General features: G+C 44.7%; 1 protein-coding gene across 1 annotated transcript in view; it reads right to left on the bottom strand.

The window, feature by feature from the left end:
* The window catches only part of LOC141091341 (retinol dehydrogenase 7-like), a 227040-nt gene that overhangs the window by 24877 nt on the left and 186666 nt on the right, over window positions 1-15497 (bottom strand). Inside the window, exon 4 of the mRNA XM_073576874.1 lies at window positions 4065-4228. Within this exon, the coding sequence (XP_073432975.1) occupies window positions 4065-4228 (164 nt within the window). The remainder of the gene's footprint in view (window positions 1-4064; window positions 4229-15497) is intronic.

Here is a 15497-nt window from a genome sequence, read left to right as displayed (position 1 = left end):
GTCGTGTGAGTGGTGTCTGACAAGACGCTGCCAGCAGACACTGTGGAGCCAGTGTCACGCACACGCTTGCGTCTCACACTCTGCTGACCGACGGACGGGCCCACATTTCCAGCAGCACCAACAGCAGCGCTTGGCACAGATGTAGCAGTGCCAATAGCGCGTCTCTGTGAGGTAGAGGTGGTAGCTGTTGGCACCGTGTGTCCGCATTTTTCCAGATGGCTTTGCCACACAATAACGTGTTTGTGTTGCAAATGCCTGGTCAGGACACTTGATGTCAGATTCGAGCGGTTTGTGCCATGACTATAGCGATTACCGCATAGCTTACATATGACATCAGTACTCCCGTCGGCCAGCCTAAAGAAATCCCACGCCAAAGAGGATTTGTTGCGCCCATAAGATGCAGCTCGGGGTTCACTGCGGGGACTCACAGGCAATGGTGCTGCTGTTGGCGTAGTGTCTATGGGAGGATCACTATTAGCCTGCTGTGGAGAAGCTAGAGTCTCCTCTGCTACACGCCCCTCCTCATCAGAGGTTTGATTTGGGGACACCGTGGCTTCACGCCATGTTGGGTCCAAAACCTCATCATCAGCCGCAGCAGATTCAAGTGACTCATCCGAACGTACTACAGGGGCCCTGTGATGCAGCATATGGGATCATAGTGTCGTCCTCATCAGTGTCCATGATGAGTGGTCTGAGCAGTGAGGATTCTGCTGCAGGCCCTGCGACAACTTGCGCCACCTCCTCAAATAAATCCCAGGTTTGGGCATCACTCAGCAGATCACCATCATCATCTGCACACAAACTGCTGGGTAATGGGTTGTGCAGACGAGGAGATGAAGGAACTGTGTGGGAAAACAGCTCCACGGAGTCTGTTTCTCGTACCACAGAAACAGGGGGCGCCACTGCAGAGGGGTGTTCTTGTGATACAGCAGACTGAGACGAGGCAGCAGACTGTGAAGCTACAGACTGGGAGGATGGTGTGGCTGTCATCCATTTCAGGACGGACTCTTGTGTGCGGGTGTCAGCCAGACTAATACGCTGACGGCCACGCACAAGCGAACTGAGAGTTTGTCCCCCAGCTGCACGACTAACGCTGCTGGACGGCAGCATTGGACTCTGCGCTGCACCCGCATTTGCACCGCGGGCAAAAGCAGCACTATGGATCCTTCTGACCATTTTGTGTCAGAAATGCAGCTGCCAGCTACGCACTATGTGCCTGTGCACACAATAGATTAGCCCTGAAGAAGACTTTTGGGTCTGTAGCTCTAAAAAGAGCTTTTGGGTTCTGCCTTAAAGGACTTTAGTGCTTCGAGAAACAAGGGGGACAATAGTTCAGCACAGTGTTGATGAGAGCTAACCTTCTCACAGTAGTGCAGCTGAACTATAAACTGGCCCTAAGTAAAAATCACTGTATTCACAGATCTCCCTACACTAGACCAGTCTACAGAACAGCACTAGCCCTACTGGATCAGCTAGCCCTACCTACACTGCACTGACTACTATCTGCCACTTGTCTGTGAAACTGACTGCTTTGCTTGCTCTAACTCTCCAACCACCTACTACTATCTGAGCTCCCACAAAACAGCGTCCGGCGATCGCGCTCTCGAGTCTTTTATACGGGCGATGACGCGACCGATGACGGGCTGCTCTGAGCCAATCAGTGCAATGCCAGGAACGAACATGGCCGCGGCACCCTTCCCTCGCTTCATGATGATTGGTTCTATTCGCGATGACACAATGTCGGGCGTGGCGGCGAAACTGAAAGTGCGACACAACAGCCATTTCGATCACAACAGCCATTTCGAACACGATTTTGAACACGATTTCGAACAGTATAGGACCGCACAACCAGTTCGAAATCGAACCTCACAAAAACCGCTAATGTTCGATAAAAATGTTCGAAATTCGAACATGTGCGGTTCTATTAGCTCAACTCTAATGGTGACATCCAAATATATGTTTTCCAGCCTTTGTAAGGTGCACCCCATCTCTAGCAAATAGTCCATCATATAGGAAATTCACTGCACGATCCAGAAATCCAAATCCTTGCTGACGGCACCATCGACGTAGCTAGTTGTTGACCTGCAAAATTCTATTCCACCTCCTTGTTCCATGGCCATCCACTGGGAGGATGGATGAGAAGACCACCTGCGCTCCCAGTTCTTTTACTTTCTTAAGTTTTCAGAGTCACTGCAGATTGTTTCCAGGTCCTTTCTTGTGGTGTCATTTCTCCCCACATGTATCAGCAGGAATGGGTAGTCATCTGCAGGTCTGAAGAGTCCTGATATCCTGTCAGACACATCTTTAATTTTTGCACTTGGAAGACAGCACATTTCTCTTGAGGTTATATCCATTCTGCAGATAGAGGCCTCTGTTCCTTTTAATAGGGAACCCCCATGACCACAACTCTCCATTTCTTCTTCACAACATTTTTCTTTCTCCATCCAGGAGGACTTTGAGGGCGTGCAATGTTTTTCTTTGTGGGCAAAGTCTTTTCTTGATTTATTTTTTCATCACTCTCCTGCATGAGAGCCTGGTACTGATTCCTGAGCAGTATGGGTGCTGACTGCTTCCTGATCCTCCTGCTTCTCTTGGTCACATGTTTCCACTCCTCTGTTTCTTCAGGTGCGCTTCGAATTTCTTCTCTTTCTGTACCATGAAGACATAATTCTGCACTGTCTAAGAACTCTTCACCTTCCTTAATGATCTTCAATGTAGGTAACCTCTCTTCTAGATTTTTCAACTTTTCCTCCAATAGGTACATAAGCTTTCATTTCTGGCATGTGAAGTTTGATTTTCCACTGGAAAGTCTGTGAACATGTAGCAAGAAATCCAGCTCACCAAATGGCTTCTGGCCTCTTCCATGTTCTTATTGTTAATGATATATGAAAGCGGTGAAAATTGTGCCAAAATTCACGGCCAGTAGGCGCACAGTTTACTGATGTCCTCCTTTCAGCTGCAACAGCCAAAATCCAGTGTTCTTTGAGCTTGCGCAGACTCTTCACTTATCCCAGAATGTACTGGGAATATGCAAATTATCTCATCAGGACTCCTCCCCTGGTTTTGTTCCTTGCTAACCCTGATACTAGTACCTATGTTGTTCCTGATTGCCTCCTACCTGTAATCTCTTGATTGAACACCAAGCTCTCTTTTCACCTGCTGCTTGTCATCATGACTATACAGCAGCTAACGTGTATCTACCTCTGGCAATTGGTGACTATGCTACTTACCAGTGCTGCCTCTAGTGGTTGCAATACCTCTACTGCAACTGAGGTCAGTCCATAACATGGACACTCATTGGTTGTTATGTGCGGAGGCTGAGCGGAATACCGACGGGCATGTTGTAGCTGGCATTCAACTACTGCACTCTGTTGCTCACAAAACCTTGTAATATTGAGTTCCAACACGGGGGCAGGTCGCAAACCAGTCAGTGATATGACAGTTGCAAGCACTACTGCACACCGCTCACACTATTCTGGCTTCAATAGTGATGTCCCACACCCCCTGAAAAGTGGACTGAAAGCTCGGTCTCGTGGATGAGTGTGTTTTTTGTGCTCCTACAGCAGGCACAGTTTCACCTGGACCATGGCCATTACCTCTATGTGCACCATCAACACATTACCAACATGGGAGCGTATTGGGAGTGGACGGACACCGGACATTATAAGCAGACGGTAGTCCAATCAGAGCGCGGATCATTTAGCACATGATTAGGGAAGTGGTTTGTGCTGCGTTGCAGTCAGTATTATCTGGCGCAATATGTCATATTTTCCGCAAGCCGATAGTTCAGTCACATAAGTGACGGCAATGTGTGCCAGCAGAGTGTGATATGCTGCAAGCGGGTCACCGGCCGGAAGCAGTCCTAATTACAAAAATACATATAACTTATTAAGCTTCAAGCCAGTAACCATATAAGTTTATACAGCACTTAGTGTAATACAGCATGTATAATTATGCACTTAGTGTAATAACTGTTTTTTACATGTAGAACATATAGACACTGAGCAATTGTACCTTGATTACTTAAATCAATCCTATGTATATTCCCTTAAATCGTTACTTACAGTTTTCATAGAATTGCTGACCATATGCGCTACGAACTTCATCTGATGCTTTCTCCCAAAAGTATTGCAATCTTCCCATATGTGTTTCTGGGCGACATATCAATGTCTTGAAATAACCAGGCTCTATGATGCAGACTTTGACACCAAATCTGCAGATTTCACGTCTGTAAGACACAAAAAATACCTAAAGTGTTAATAAACAATATTCCAGTAATAAAGAGCATCTAAACGTGTGAGAATAAATATATATATATATATATATATATATATATATATATATATATATATATATATATATATATAATATATATACTAGCTGAAGAGCCCGGCATTGCCTGGGCATAGTAACCAACTGTAGTTAGTTATAACAAATTATAATGATTATATTGCACATAAAAACATATCACATCATATATTCGACACTACAGATTTGCAACACAAATTAACTAAACAATTACCCAAGTATTGATAGTATTTTATTTTCAACTCATTCAAGAGCCTAATGATAAATAACATTTTTGGATTTTCCTTTCGGGGCAAAGATGAACAGATTTTTGGCAGTTCCAACTCTTGAACAGATCACGTAAAGTTGAACATGAGAAAAGCATGGAGATTGCAAATCGATCCCTACTACTTAAATCAATCTCTACCACTTTCAAGGACTGTCCCTGAGCATTGTTAATGGACATTGCAAATAGCAGTTGAACTGGAAATTGGAGGCGTTTAAAATCAAAAAACAAATCAGATGGAATAAGTGGAATTCTTGGAATGAAAATGTCCTCTCCTTTGGCACATTCTGTTTCTGAGCTGTGTATCTAACCCTATCCTGTGTGATAATGTCTGCTGAGCTGTGTATATAATCCGATCGTGTGCTACTGACTGCTCAGCCGTGTATCTAATCCTATCCTGTGTGATACTGACTGCTGAGCAGTGTATCTAATCCTATCCTGTGTGATACCGTCTGCTGAGCAGTGTGTCTAACCCTATCCTGTGTGATACTGTCTGCTGAGCCGTGTATCTAATACTATTCTGTGTGATATTGTGTGCTGAGCTGCGTATCTATTCCTATCCTGTGTGATACTCTGTGCTGAGCTGTGTATCTAATCCTATCCTATATGATACTGTCTTCTGAGCCGTGTATCTATTCCTATCCTGTGTGATACTGACTGCTGAGCCATGTGTCTAATCCGCTCCTGTGTGATACTGACTGCTGAACTGTGTAGCTAATCCTATCCTGTGTGATGCTGACTGCTGAGCCGTGTATCTAATCCTATCCTGTGTGATTCTGGGCTCCACCTGCAGTCTGTGTCAGAGGGTGGTCTGTGTTGGCACGGTAATAAATTGTGTTATTTCCAGCTTTACAGAAGGACGATAACACCATAGAAATGATAAGAATAATAGGCCTCAGTTACCACAACTGCCTACAAAGAAAACTGTTGCTGATAGCAACCAATCACAGCTCATTTTTCATCTTTTAAACCGCTCTGAGACAGCGTGGCGAGTTTTGAGTGGCAACTTTTGTGTTTCGACTTTTATGTGGCGAGGTGTATGTGTGGTGAAATGTGTGCTGAGGGCGGTATATGTGTTGAAGCACGTGGTAGTGTGTGGCGCAATTTGTGTGTGTGTTCACATTCCCGTGTGTGGTGAGTATCCCATGTCAGGGCCCCACCTTAGCAACTGTACGGTATATACTCTTTGGCGCCATCGCTCTCATTCTTTAAATCCCCCTTGTTCACATCTGGCAGCTCTCAATTTGGCTCCAACACTTTTTTCCTTTCACTTTTTCCCCATTATGTACTCAGGGGCAAAATTGTTTGGTGAATTGGAACATGGGGTTAAAATTTCCACTCACAACATAGCCTATAACGCTCTCGGGGTCGAGACGTGTGCAAAATTTTGTTGCTGTAGCTGCGACAGTGCAGATGCCAATCCTGGACATACACGCATACATACAAAAGCACACACATTCAGCTTTATATATTATTTATTTATCTAATATATAAAGCTCAAAGTGTGTGTGTATGTATGTGTGTGTGTGTGTGTGTGTGTGTGTGTGTATGTCCGGGATAGGCATCCGCACCATCGCAGCTACAGCCATAAAATTTGGCACAGTCACACGTCTGGACCCAGAGAGCATCCTAGGCTATGTTGTGAGGCGAAATTTTAACCCCGCGCGTTTCAATTCACCAAACAATTTTGTCCCTATCTACATACTTGGGGAAAAAGTGTGTGCGCGTCAAGCCCCGCCCCTCATTATGATGTCACAATGGTTGCCATGGCGACGCTGATGTCATCATAGGTTGCAAGCCCCGCCGCTCATTATGATGTCATAATGGCTGACTATGGAATGGAGGATGTGTGATGGGTATATGGGCACTGGACTATGGGATGGAGGATATGTATGACGGGTATATGGGCATGGGACGGCGGATATATATGATGGGTATATGGGCACTCTACTATGGGATGGAGGATGTGTGATGGGTATATGGGCACTCTACTCTGGGATGGAGGATATGTATGATGGGTATATATGGGCACTGGACTATGGGATGGAGGATGTGTGATGGGTATATGGGCACTCGACTATGGGATGGAGGATGTGTATGATGGGTATATCGGCACGGGCCTATGGGATGGAGGATGTGTATGATGGGTATATGGGCACGGGACTATGGGATGGAGGATGTGTGATGGGTATATGGACACTGGACTATGGGATTGAGGATATGTATGATGGGTATATGGGCATGGGACTATGGGATGGAGGATGTGTGATGGGTATATGGGCATGGGACTATGGGATGGAGGATGTGTGATGGGTATATGGGCATGGGACTATGAGATGAAGGATGTGTGATGGGTATATGGGCACTCGACTATGGGATGGAGGATATGTATGATGGGTATATGGGCACGGGACTATGGGATGGAGGATAATTATAATTTGCTATAACTAACTACAGTTAGTTACTATGCCCGGGGAGCGCCGGGCTCTTCAGCTCAAGTGTGTGTGTGTGTGTGTGTGTGTGTGTGTATGCCCGGGATTGGCATCTGCACCGTTGCAGCTACAGCACAAAATTTGAAATTAAAATGTACTCAAAGAGAGAGTGCAATACCAAGATGTAAAATCAGTATAAATAGGCACACATGGAATAAAAAAGGACACTCGGTAAACTGAGATAAAAAAACAACGAAAAACCAAGAAAATGTCCAAATATTATTTATTGATAATTATCATATATATAAAAGTTAAAATATATATAGAATGAAATATGGGGGTCAATGCCATGAAAGGCACTACCGGGAACCAGGATTTATGATAATGTAAGGATATATATACATACACAGGTACAGTATGAAAAAAATAATTAAAATTAATGAATATAAATATATAAAGTGACCATGTTATAATATACTCCTTAATTGGTATTGATAAAGTGCATAATAAAAATACCTGATGTAAAAAATAGTGCAGCAAAAAAAGATAGTGCAACAAAATATATATAAAATTATATGTATAAAAATAAATGAATAGCGGAGCATAGAATATAAAACAAAAAAGGGAGTAATCTTTAGCTCTAATGCACAATGGTAACGTGACACACAGTGAATACTTAAGCTAAATAAAAAAAGGTGAGAATATATATTCAATGCTGCGTGCTGTACCTCTATACTGCAGGGGTTCCCAGGATGTGCCAGCCCCGACGCACGTTTCGGCGTACCTTTTTTGTTTTATATTCTATGCTCCACTATTCATTTATTTTTATACATATAATTTTATATATATTTTGTTGCAGTATCTTTTTTTGCTGCACTATTATATGCTTTGTTGCACTATTTATTTATATATATTTTTATATATTTTGCTGCACTATCTTTTTATCATAAACTAATTTTATGAGACCTGGAAAATCTTTCTGCAGTGCTAGTACGGGGAAGGCCTTTTATCAGCGAGACTTCTTGAATTGTAAAACCGCAGTCAGACCGGGATGAGGGAGCTGCTCGACTTCTGGCAGTTCGGGTATGCTGACATGGCGATTGTGGCCTCAGCTCCTTGAGTCAGCGCGGTGAGGCATTTGCTGGCGTGACATGTGAGCCTCCCGGAGGCTCACGATTTCTGTGGCTGGGAAGTGGAGTGAATGCGCACTGTGGAATCTGATTGTGCGATGTGCGCATGTATCAGAGGCTGAGGGGGCATTGACAGTATGACGCAACCGATGCAGATGCCTGATTGGTGGTGTTCAGTGACGTTTGGTCATGCGCAATGTGACTATGGGGAGGACGCCGTACCATGGAGTTACGGATGGGCGTCTACACATAGGCTGGTGGCTGTTGTGAGTTCATTTTCCCCTTCACTACTGAGGCCCGATGAACTCCCTCTTCTGGTAAAGAAAGGTAGTGAGCCTGATTATCAAGCACCTGAGCCTAATGATGATGACTGGCTGAGTGGAGTTACTGACTGGATATAAGGCTGCCGACGCCCTTCTGCCCTGCGGGTGATTTCTCTGTGGGATCCTTGGAGACCAGTCTGAATTCCTGCTCTTCTAAAGCTAAGTTTTCTGCTCTGCCTTTTGCATTTGTGCTTTGACTTTGTTTTTGCTTTGTTTTTCTGGATTTCTGCCATTCCCTGCTGGGGTGAGCTGAATTCCTTTAGCTCTGTCTTCAGAAAGTACCTGAGTGCTGATATAGCTTTTGAAGCCTAGCTGCTTCAGGGTCTTTTTCCATATCAGCCTGTTGGCTTATGCCTTTGATAGGGTTTTGGCAGATTGCAGACAGCAACCTTCCTTTCCTGTCCTGTTTAATTAGCTTGGGCCCCATCGTTTGCTCAGCCTATCTTTCTGTCTGTGTGAGTGTTATTTCATCTTGCTTCACCGTCATAATATGTTGGGGGCTGCCTTTTACTTTGGGGTCTGCTCTGGGGCAGTTTAGATTTCCTTTTCTGTCTTTAGGCTATTTAGCTCTCCGGCTGTGATCGAGGGGTCTAGGGCACCGTAGGAACCCCCCACGGCTACTGCTAGTTGTGTTGATAGGTTCAGGGGTCTGCAATCTGATAGTTGCCAACTTCTATGGTTTTCTGGACGTAGCTTATATTTTTGTGTCTGCCTCCTATGGTGACTCTTTCATAACAGAATCACCCGCCATACCGCAGATCCTAGGGTACTCAATAGCAGGAAAGAATTGTAAGAAAAAAAAAAAAAGTGTGTATATTTTTTCCTCTATATCTCTGAGGCCGTAGGGGGAATTTTTTTTTTCTCTCAATGGAGATAAAGCAATTGTCTGATCGTGTGGAGCAGCTCGCTGCGGAAGTGCGGGGAATTTCCGCCTACCTTGCTCATTCACATGCTGCTGAACCAAAGATTCCTGCACCCGATGTGGTTTTTGGGGATCGGTCTAAATTATTGAATTTCAAAAATAATTGTAAATTATTTTTTGCTTTGAAGCCTAACTCGTCAGGGAGCTCTGCGCAGCAGGTTAAAATTGTCATCTCTTTGCTGCGTGGCGATCCCCAGGATTGGGCGTTTTCTTTGAAACCAGATGATCCTATGCTGACTAATGTGAATGCATTCTTTCAAGCCTTAGGGTTGTTGTATGACGAACCTAATGCCATTGATCAGGCTGAAAAGACCCTGCTGGCATTGAACCAGGGGCGAGATTCTGCAGAATTGTACTGTCAAAAATTCCGAAAGTGGGCGGTACTTACTACCTGGAATGATAATGCCTTGGCTGCTCTCTTTCGGAAGGGTTTGTCAGAAGCCGTAAAAGATACTATGGTGGGATTTCCTGTTCCCTCTGGTCTTAACGATTCTATGTCATTAGCCATTCAGGTTGATCGGCGTTTGCGCGAACGCAAAACTGCACGAGAGGTGTTGCCACCTGTTGAACAAATGTCTGAACCTATGCAATGTGATAGAGTTTTGTCCAGAGAGCAGCGTCAGGAGTTCAGAAGGCGTAATAAGTTGTGTTTTTTCTGTGGAGATGCCTCGCATATTATTTCTGTCTGTCCTAAACGAGAGAAACGCTTTGCACACACATTTTCTGTTGGTGGTATTCAACCTAAGTTTCTTCTGGCTATTACTCTGATCTGCTCCATGTCCACATTTTCCGCCAAGGCTTTTGTGGATTCGGGAGCAGCCCTAATGGACTTGGATTTTGCTAAACGTTGTGGATTTCCGATGACACCTCTGCAGACGCCTATCCCTTTGAGGGGGATTGATGCTACTCCTTTGACGAAAAATAAACCTCAGTTTTGGACCCAGGTGGTAATGCGGGTCTCCCCAGGCCATAAAGAAAATTGCAGATTTTTGGTGTTGCATAATCTGCATGATACCATTGTTCTGGGGTTTCCCTGGCTACAAATTCATAATCCAGTTTTGGATTGGAAATCTGTGTCTGTGGTGAGTTGGGGTTGTCGGTGTGCCTTTAGTGAGGCTCCGGTGTTTTCCACCTCTCCTCAGTCGCATGATGCTCCTGATTATTTGGCGGACTTTTATGATGTATTTAGTGAGAATGAGTCTGCGTCTCTGCCTCCTCATAGGAGTTATGACTGTGCAATTGAACTGAGCCCGGGGTGTAAATTTCCCAAGGGTAGGCTCTTCAATTTATCTGTACCCGAGCACGAGGCTATGCGATCCTATATTAAGGAGGCGTTGGAGAAGGGTCACATTAGACCATCCTCGTCGCCCTTAGGTGCCGGGGTTTTTTTTGTAGCCAAAAAGGATGGATCATTAAGACCTTGTATTGATTATCGTGCCCTCAACAAAATTACTGTTAAATATCAGTATCCGTTACCCCTGATTTCGGATCTATTTTCTAGAGTTAAAGGTGCTTGCTGGTTTACCAAGCTTGACCTCAGGAGGGCGTATAATCTTATTCGCATTAAGCGTGGGGATGAATGGAAGACGGCGTTTAATACTCCGGAGGGACATTTTGAGTACCTGGTGATGCCCTTTGGGCTCACTAATGCCCCTTCTGTCTTCCAGTGCTTCATGAACGATATTTTCCGAGATTTTGTCGATAAATTTTTGATTATCTATCTAGATGATATTTTGATCTTCTCCAAGGATTGGGATTCTCATGTGGAACATATTCGGACTGTGTTCCGGATCTTGAGGGAGAATTCCCTGTATGTCAAAGGATCTAAATGCCTTTTTGGAGTACAGAGGATTTCTTTTTTGGGATTTATTTTGTCTCCGTCAACTATTGAAATGGACCTGGCCAAGGTACAGGCCATTTACGATTGGGTTCAGCCCACTTCTTTGAAGGCCCTCCAGAAGTTTTTGGGTTTTGCTAATTTTTATCGGAAATTTATAGCAAAATTTTCTAGTATTGCCAAGCCATTGACTGATTTGACTAAGAAGGGTGCTGATGTGTTAAATTGGTCTCCAGAGGCTGTTTCTTCCTTTCAGGAGCTGAAGCGAAGATTCACCTCCGCCCCGGTTTTGCGGCAACCTGATGTCTCACTTCCGTTCCAGGTAGAGGTGGATGCTTCTGAGATTGGTGCAGGAGCTGTTTTGTCCCAAAAGGATCCTGTAACATCTAAAATGAATCCCTGTGCCTTCTTTTCCCGAAAGTTCTCTCCATCTGAACGTAACTATGATGTGGGGAATCGGGAACTGTTGGCCATGGCTAGAGTCGGCTAAGCGCTTGAACCCTAGACAGGCTAGGTGGGCCTTGTTTTTTACACGTTTTGATTTTGTGGTTTCTTTTCTTCCTGGAACTATAGAATGTCAAGGCAGACGCCCTCTCTAGGAGCTTCTTTGCTGATTCTCCTGTGGTGACCAAGCCTGCTACCATTTTAGGCGAAGGGGTAGTTCTTTCTGCCATCTCGCCTGATTTGAGACGTGCTCTGGAGGAGTTCCAGGAGGACAAACCTGAGCGTTGTCCCAGTGGAAAGTTGTATGTTCCTGACCAGTGGAAGAAGAGGGTGATGTCTGAAGTTCATTGCTCTGCTTTGGCTGGTCATCCAGGTATTTTTGGTACTAGAGATCTGGTGAGTCGGTCTTTTTGGTGGTCCTCCTTGTCTCGTGATGTCAGGAATTTTGTGCAGTCCTGTGGGACTTGCTCCCGGTCTAAATCATGTTCTCGCTCTAGTGGGTTGTTGATGCCTTTGCCTGTCCCCAAGAGGCCATGGACCCATATTTCAATGGATTTCATCTCTGATATGCCTGTCTCTCAAAGGATAACTGTTATTTGGGTGATTTGTGATAGGTTCTCTAAGATGGTTCATCTTGTACCACTCCCTAAGTTGTCGTCTTCCTCTGAGTTGGTGCCCCTGTTTTTGCAACAGGTGGTTCGCTTGCACGGGATTCCTGAGAACATTGTATCTGACAGAGGAGTTCAGTTTGTGTCTAGATTTTGGAGAACTTTCTGTTCCAAGCTGGGAATTCAGTTGTCCTTCTCCTCTGCTTTTCACCCTCAAACCAATGGGCAGACAGAACAAACCAGACCTTGGAGTCATATTTGAGATGTTTTATTTCCGCTGATCAGGATGATTGGGTTTCATTTTTGCCCTTGGCCGAATTTGCTTTAAATAATAGAGCTAGTTCTGCCACTTTGATGTCACCTTTTTTTTGTAACTTTGGGTTTCATCCTCGATTTTCTTCAGGGCAGGTGGAGCCCTCTGTTTGCCCAGGTGTTGACACTGTGGTGGAGAGAATGCACCAGATCTGGGACCAAGTGGTGGATAAGTTATCTCTCTCCCAGGAAAAGGCCCAGCGGTTTTCCAACCGACATAGGACCATCGGTCCCCAGTTTAAGGTTGGTGATATGGTGTGGTTATCATCAAAAAATATTGCTATGAAGGTGGCTTCTCCTAAGTTTAGGCGTAGATTTATTGGACCTTACAAGATTTTGGAGACTATTAATCCGGTCTCTTTTCGTTTGGCTCTTCCTGTCACATTCAAAATCCATAATGTATTCCATAAGTCTTTGTTGAAGAGGTTTGTTGAACCTGTTGTTCCGGGGGTGGCACCTCCAGACCCTGTATTGGTCGAAGGTAACGTGGAATATGAGGTAGAGAAAATACTGGATTCCCGTCTGGCTAGACGGAAACTCCAGTATTTGGTTAAGTGGAAGGGTTATGGTCAGGAGGATAATTCCTGGGTCTCTGCCTCTGATATTCATGCCAAAAGATTGGTGCGTGCCTTTCATCGGGCTCACCCTGATCGCCCTGGTGGCGTGGTTGAGGGTTCGGTGACCCCTCCTCAAGGGGGAGGTACTGTTGTGAGTTCATTTTCCCCTTCACTACTGAGGCCCGATGAACTCCCTCTTCTGGTAAAGAAAGGTAGTGAGCCTGATTATCAAGCACCTGAGCCTAATGATGACTGGCTGTGTGGAGTTACTGACTGGATATAAGGCCGCCGACGCCCTTCTGCCCTGCGGGTGATTTCTCTGTGGGATCCTTGGAGACCAGTCTGAATTCCTGCTCTTCTAAAGCTAAGTTTTCTGCTCTGCCTTTTGAATTTGTGCTTTGACTTTGTTTTGCTTTGTTTTTCTGGATTTCTGCCATTCCCTGCTGGGGTGAGCTGAATTCCTTTAGCTCTGTCCTCAGAAAGTACCTGAGTGCTGATATAGCTTTTGAAGCCTAGCTGCTTCAGGGTCTTTTTCCATATCAGCCTGTTGGCTTATGTCTTTGATAGGGTTTTGGCAGATTGCAGACAGCAACCTTCCTTTCCTGTCCTGTTTAATTAGCTTGGGCCCCATCGTTTGCTCAGCCTATCTTTCTGTCTGTGTGAGTGTTTTTTCATCTTGCTTCACCGTCATTATATGTTGGGGGCTGCCTTTTACTTTGGGGTCTGTTCTGGGGCAGTTTAGATTTCCTTTTCTGTCTTTAGGCTATTTAGCTCTCCGGCTGTGATCGAGGGGTCTAGGGCACCGTAGGAACCCCCCACGGCTACTGCTAGTTGTGTTGATAGGTTCAGGGGTCTGCAATCTGATAGTTGCCAACTTCTCTGGTTTTCTGGATGTAGCTTCTATTTTTGTGTCTGCCTCCTACGGTGACTCTTTCATAACAGATGGCGGTGGTTTTAAAAAGGGAACCGGGTAAGGCATCATTACATTACTGCACCTTATTCTGGACACATGGTATCGGACTATCTGGCCTCCTGATGAGCCATAATTGGCGAAACGCATTGAGGCGAAATTAATTCATTATAGGTGGCGGGTGACGCAGACCAATGATGCAGATGAGTATTGTCTTAACTCTGTGATTTTCTGGATATATGTCTATGATTAAGGCTGGCAGAGATCGCTAATTGCTGTAGATATGTATTACAACCAATGAGGGATGAGGAGAGTGCTGTTACTTTGGCACTTCTATTATAAAAGATCTAAATGTATTACAAATGCTGTCTGCATAAAGTGTATCAGGGAATGAAAAGGTCACAGCATTGCCAGCTGATCGTTATCCTGTTTTTTAGTGTGAACCCTTGTAGACATATTTATTACACTATATTATCCATTAATATTTCTCCTAGGGGGTTCTATATATATATATATATATATATATATATATATATATATATATATATATATATACACCCAGTGTGCCACCTGGTACTATATGTACCTTATGTGTTCGTTTGATTTTAACTTTTAAAGGGAACTAGGGCCCCCTTTAGAGCAGTTTGTATCTGTCTAGGACTAGGGGTAACTTTAACATCGGGTAGAGGGCCCCCTTAGTGGCTGCAGGGTATATCAGGGCCCCTAGGGACAGCCATCGTTGAGCGGGGGCGCCACAATGCTCCCCCTAGGGTGCCAACCTCCACGGCTAGGTAGGCAAAAGATCAGGTCAAATATTAGGGAATCCAAGTCTTTCCCTGAAGGGGTTTCTTTTTGGTTTGAACACTGTTTTGTTTTCTTTATTTTTGTCACTTTGGTATTTTTGGTGTTTGACCGATTGCTTGGTCGTTTTTAACAATAAAGTATCATTTTAGGGGAGAATATTTATGATTGTATTTGAGACCCGTGTGCATACATGTTGAGATTTTTTTTTTAATTGCTGCCGGGCCTCACTGAGGTGAGTGGGGAGCGGCAAGGTGTGTTAGAGCCGCTGCAGCAACAGTTATCAGGGTCTGGGGCCTCTGCTCAGGCAACCAGGAAATAAAAATGGCGGCTTTGGCAAATTGCGGGTCTGGCGAAAGCATAGGGAAGGTGAATGAGAGGATGGGGCAGATCCAGGGTGGGGGCAAAAGAAGTCCATGGCATATCATAGTTCTCTTTGTCGCAGCCTATGACATTCGCTCACATATTGCGCTGCTATCTCCACTGCTCTCTCTTCTTCCCCCAGCAGGATATATGTTTTCTCTTCCAACTTCATGGTGATGAAATCCGGGAAGAGATGTGAGAGTCTCCTGAAGTGAGTACCCCTCACTGCTGAGTATTTGGGGCAGTGTAGCAGGAAGTGGGTCTCATATATATATATGTGTGTGT

This window comes from Dendrobates tinctorius, unplaced genomic scaffold, assembly GCF_039654945.1.
Source record: "Dendrobates tinctorius isolate UK_male_01 unplaced genomic scaffold, ASM3965494v1 ptg000051l, whole genome shotgun sequence".
Taxonomy (NCBI): domain Eukaryota; kingdom Metazoa; phylum Chordata; class Amphibia; order Anura; family Dendrobatidae; genus Dendrobates; species Dendrobates tinctorius.
This window is presented reverse-complemented; position numbering and strand designations above follow the sequence as displayed.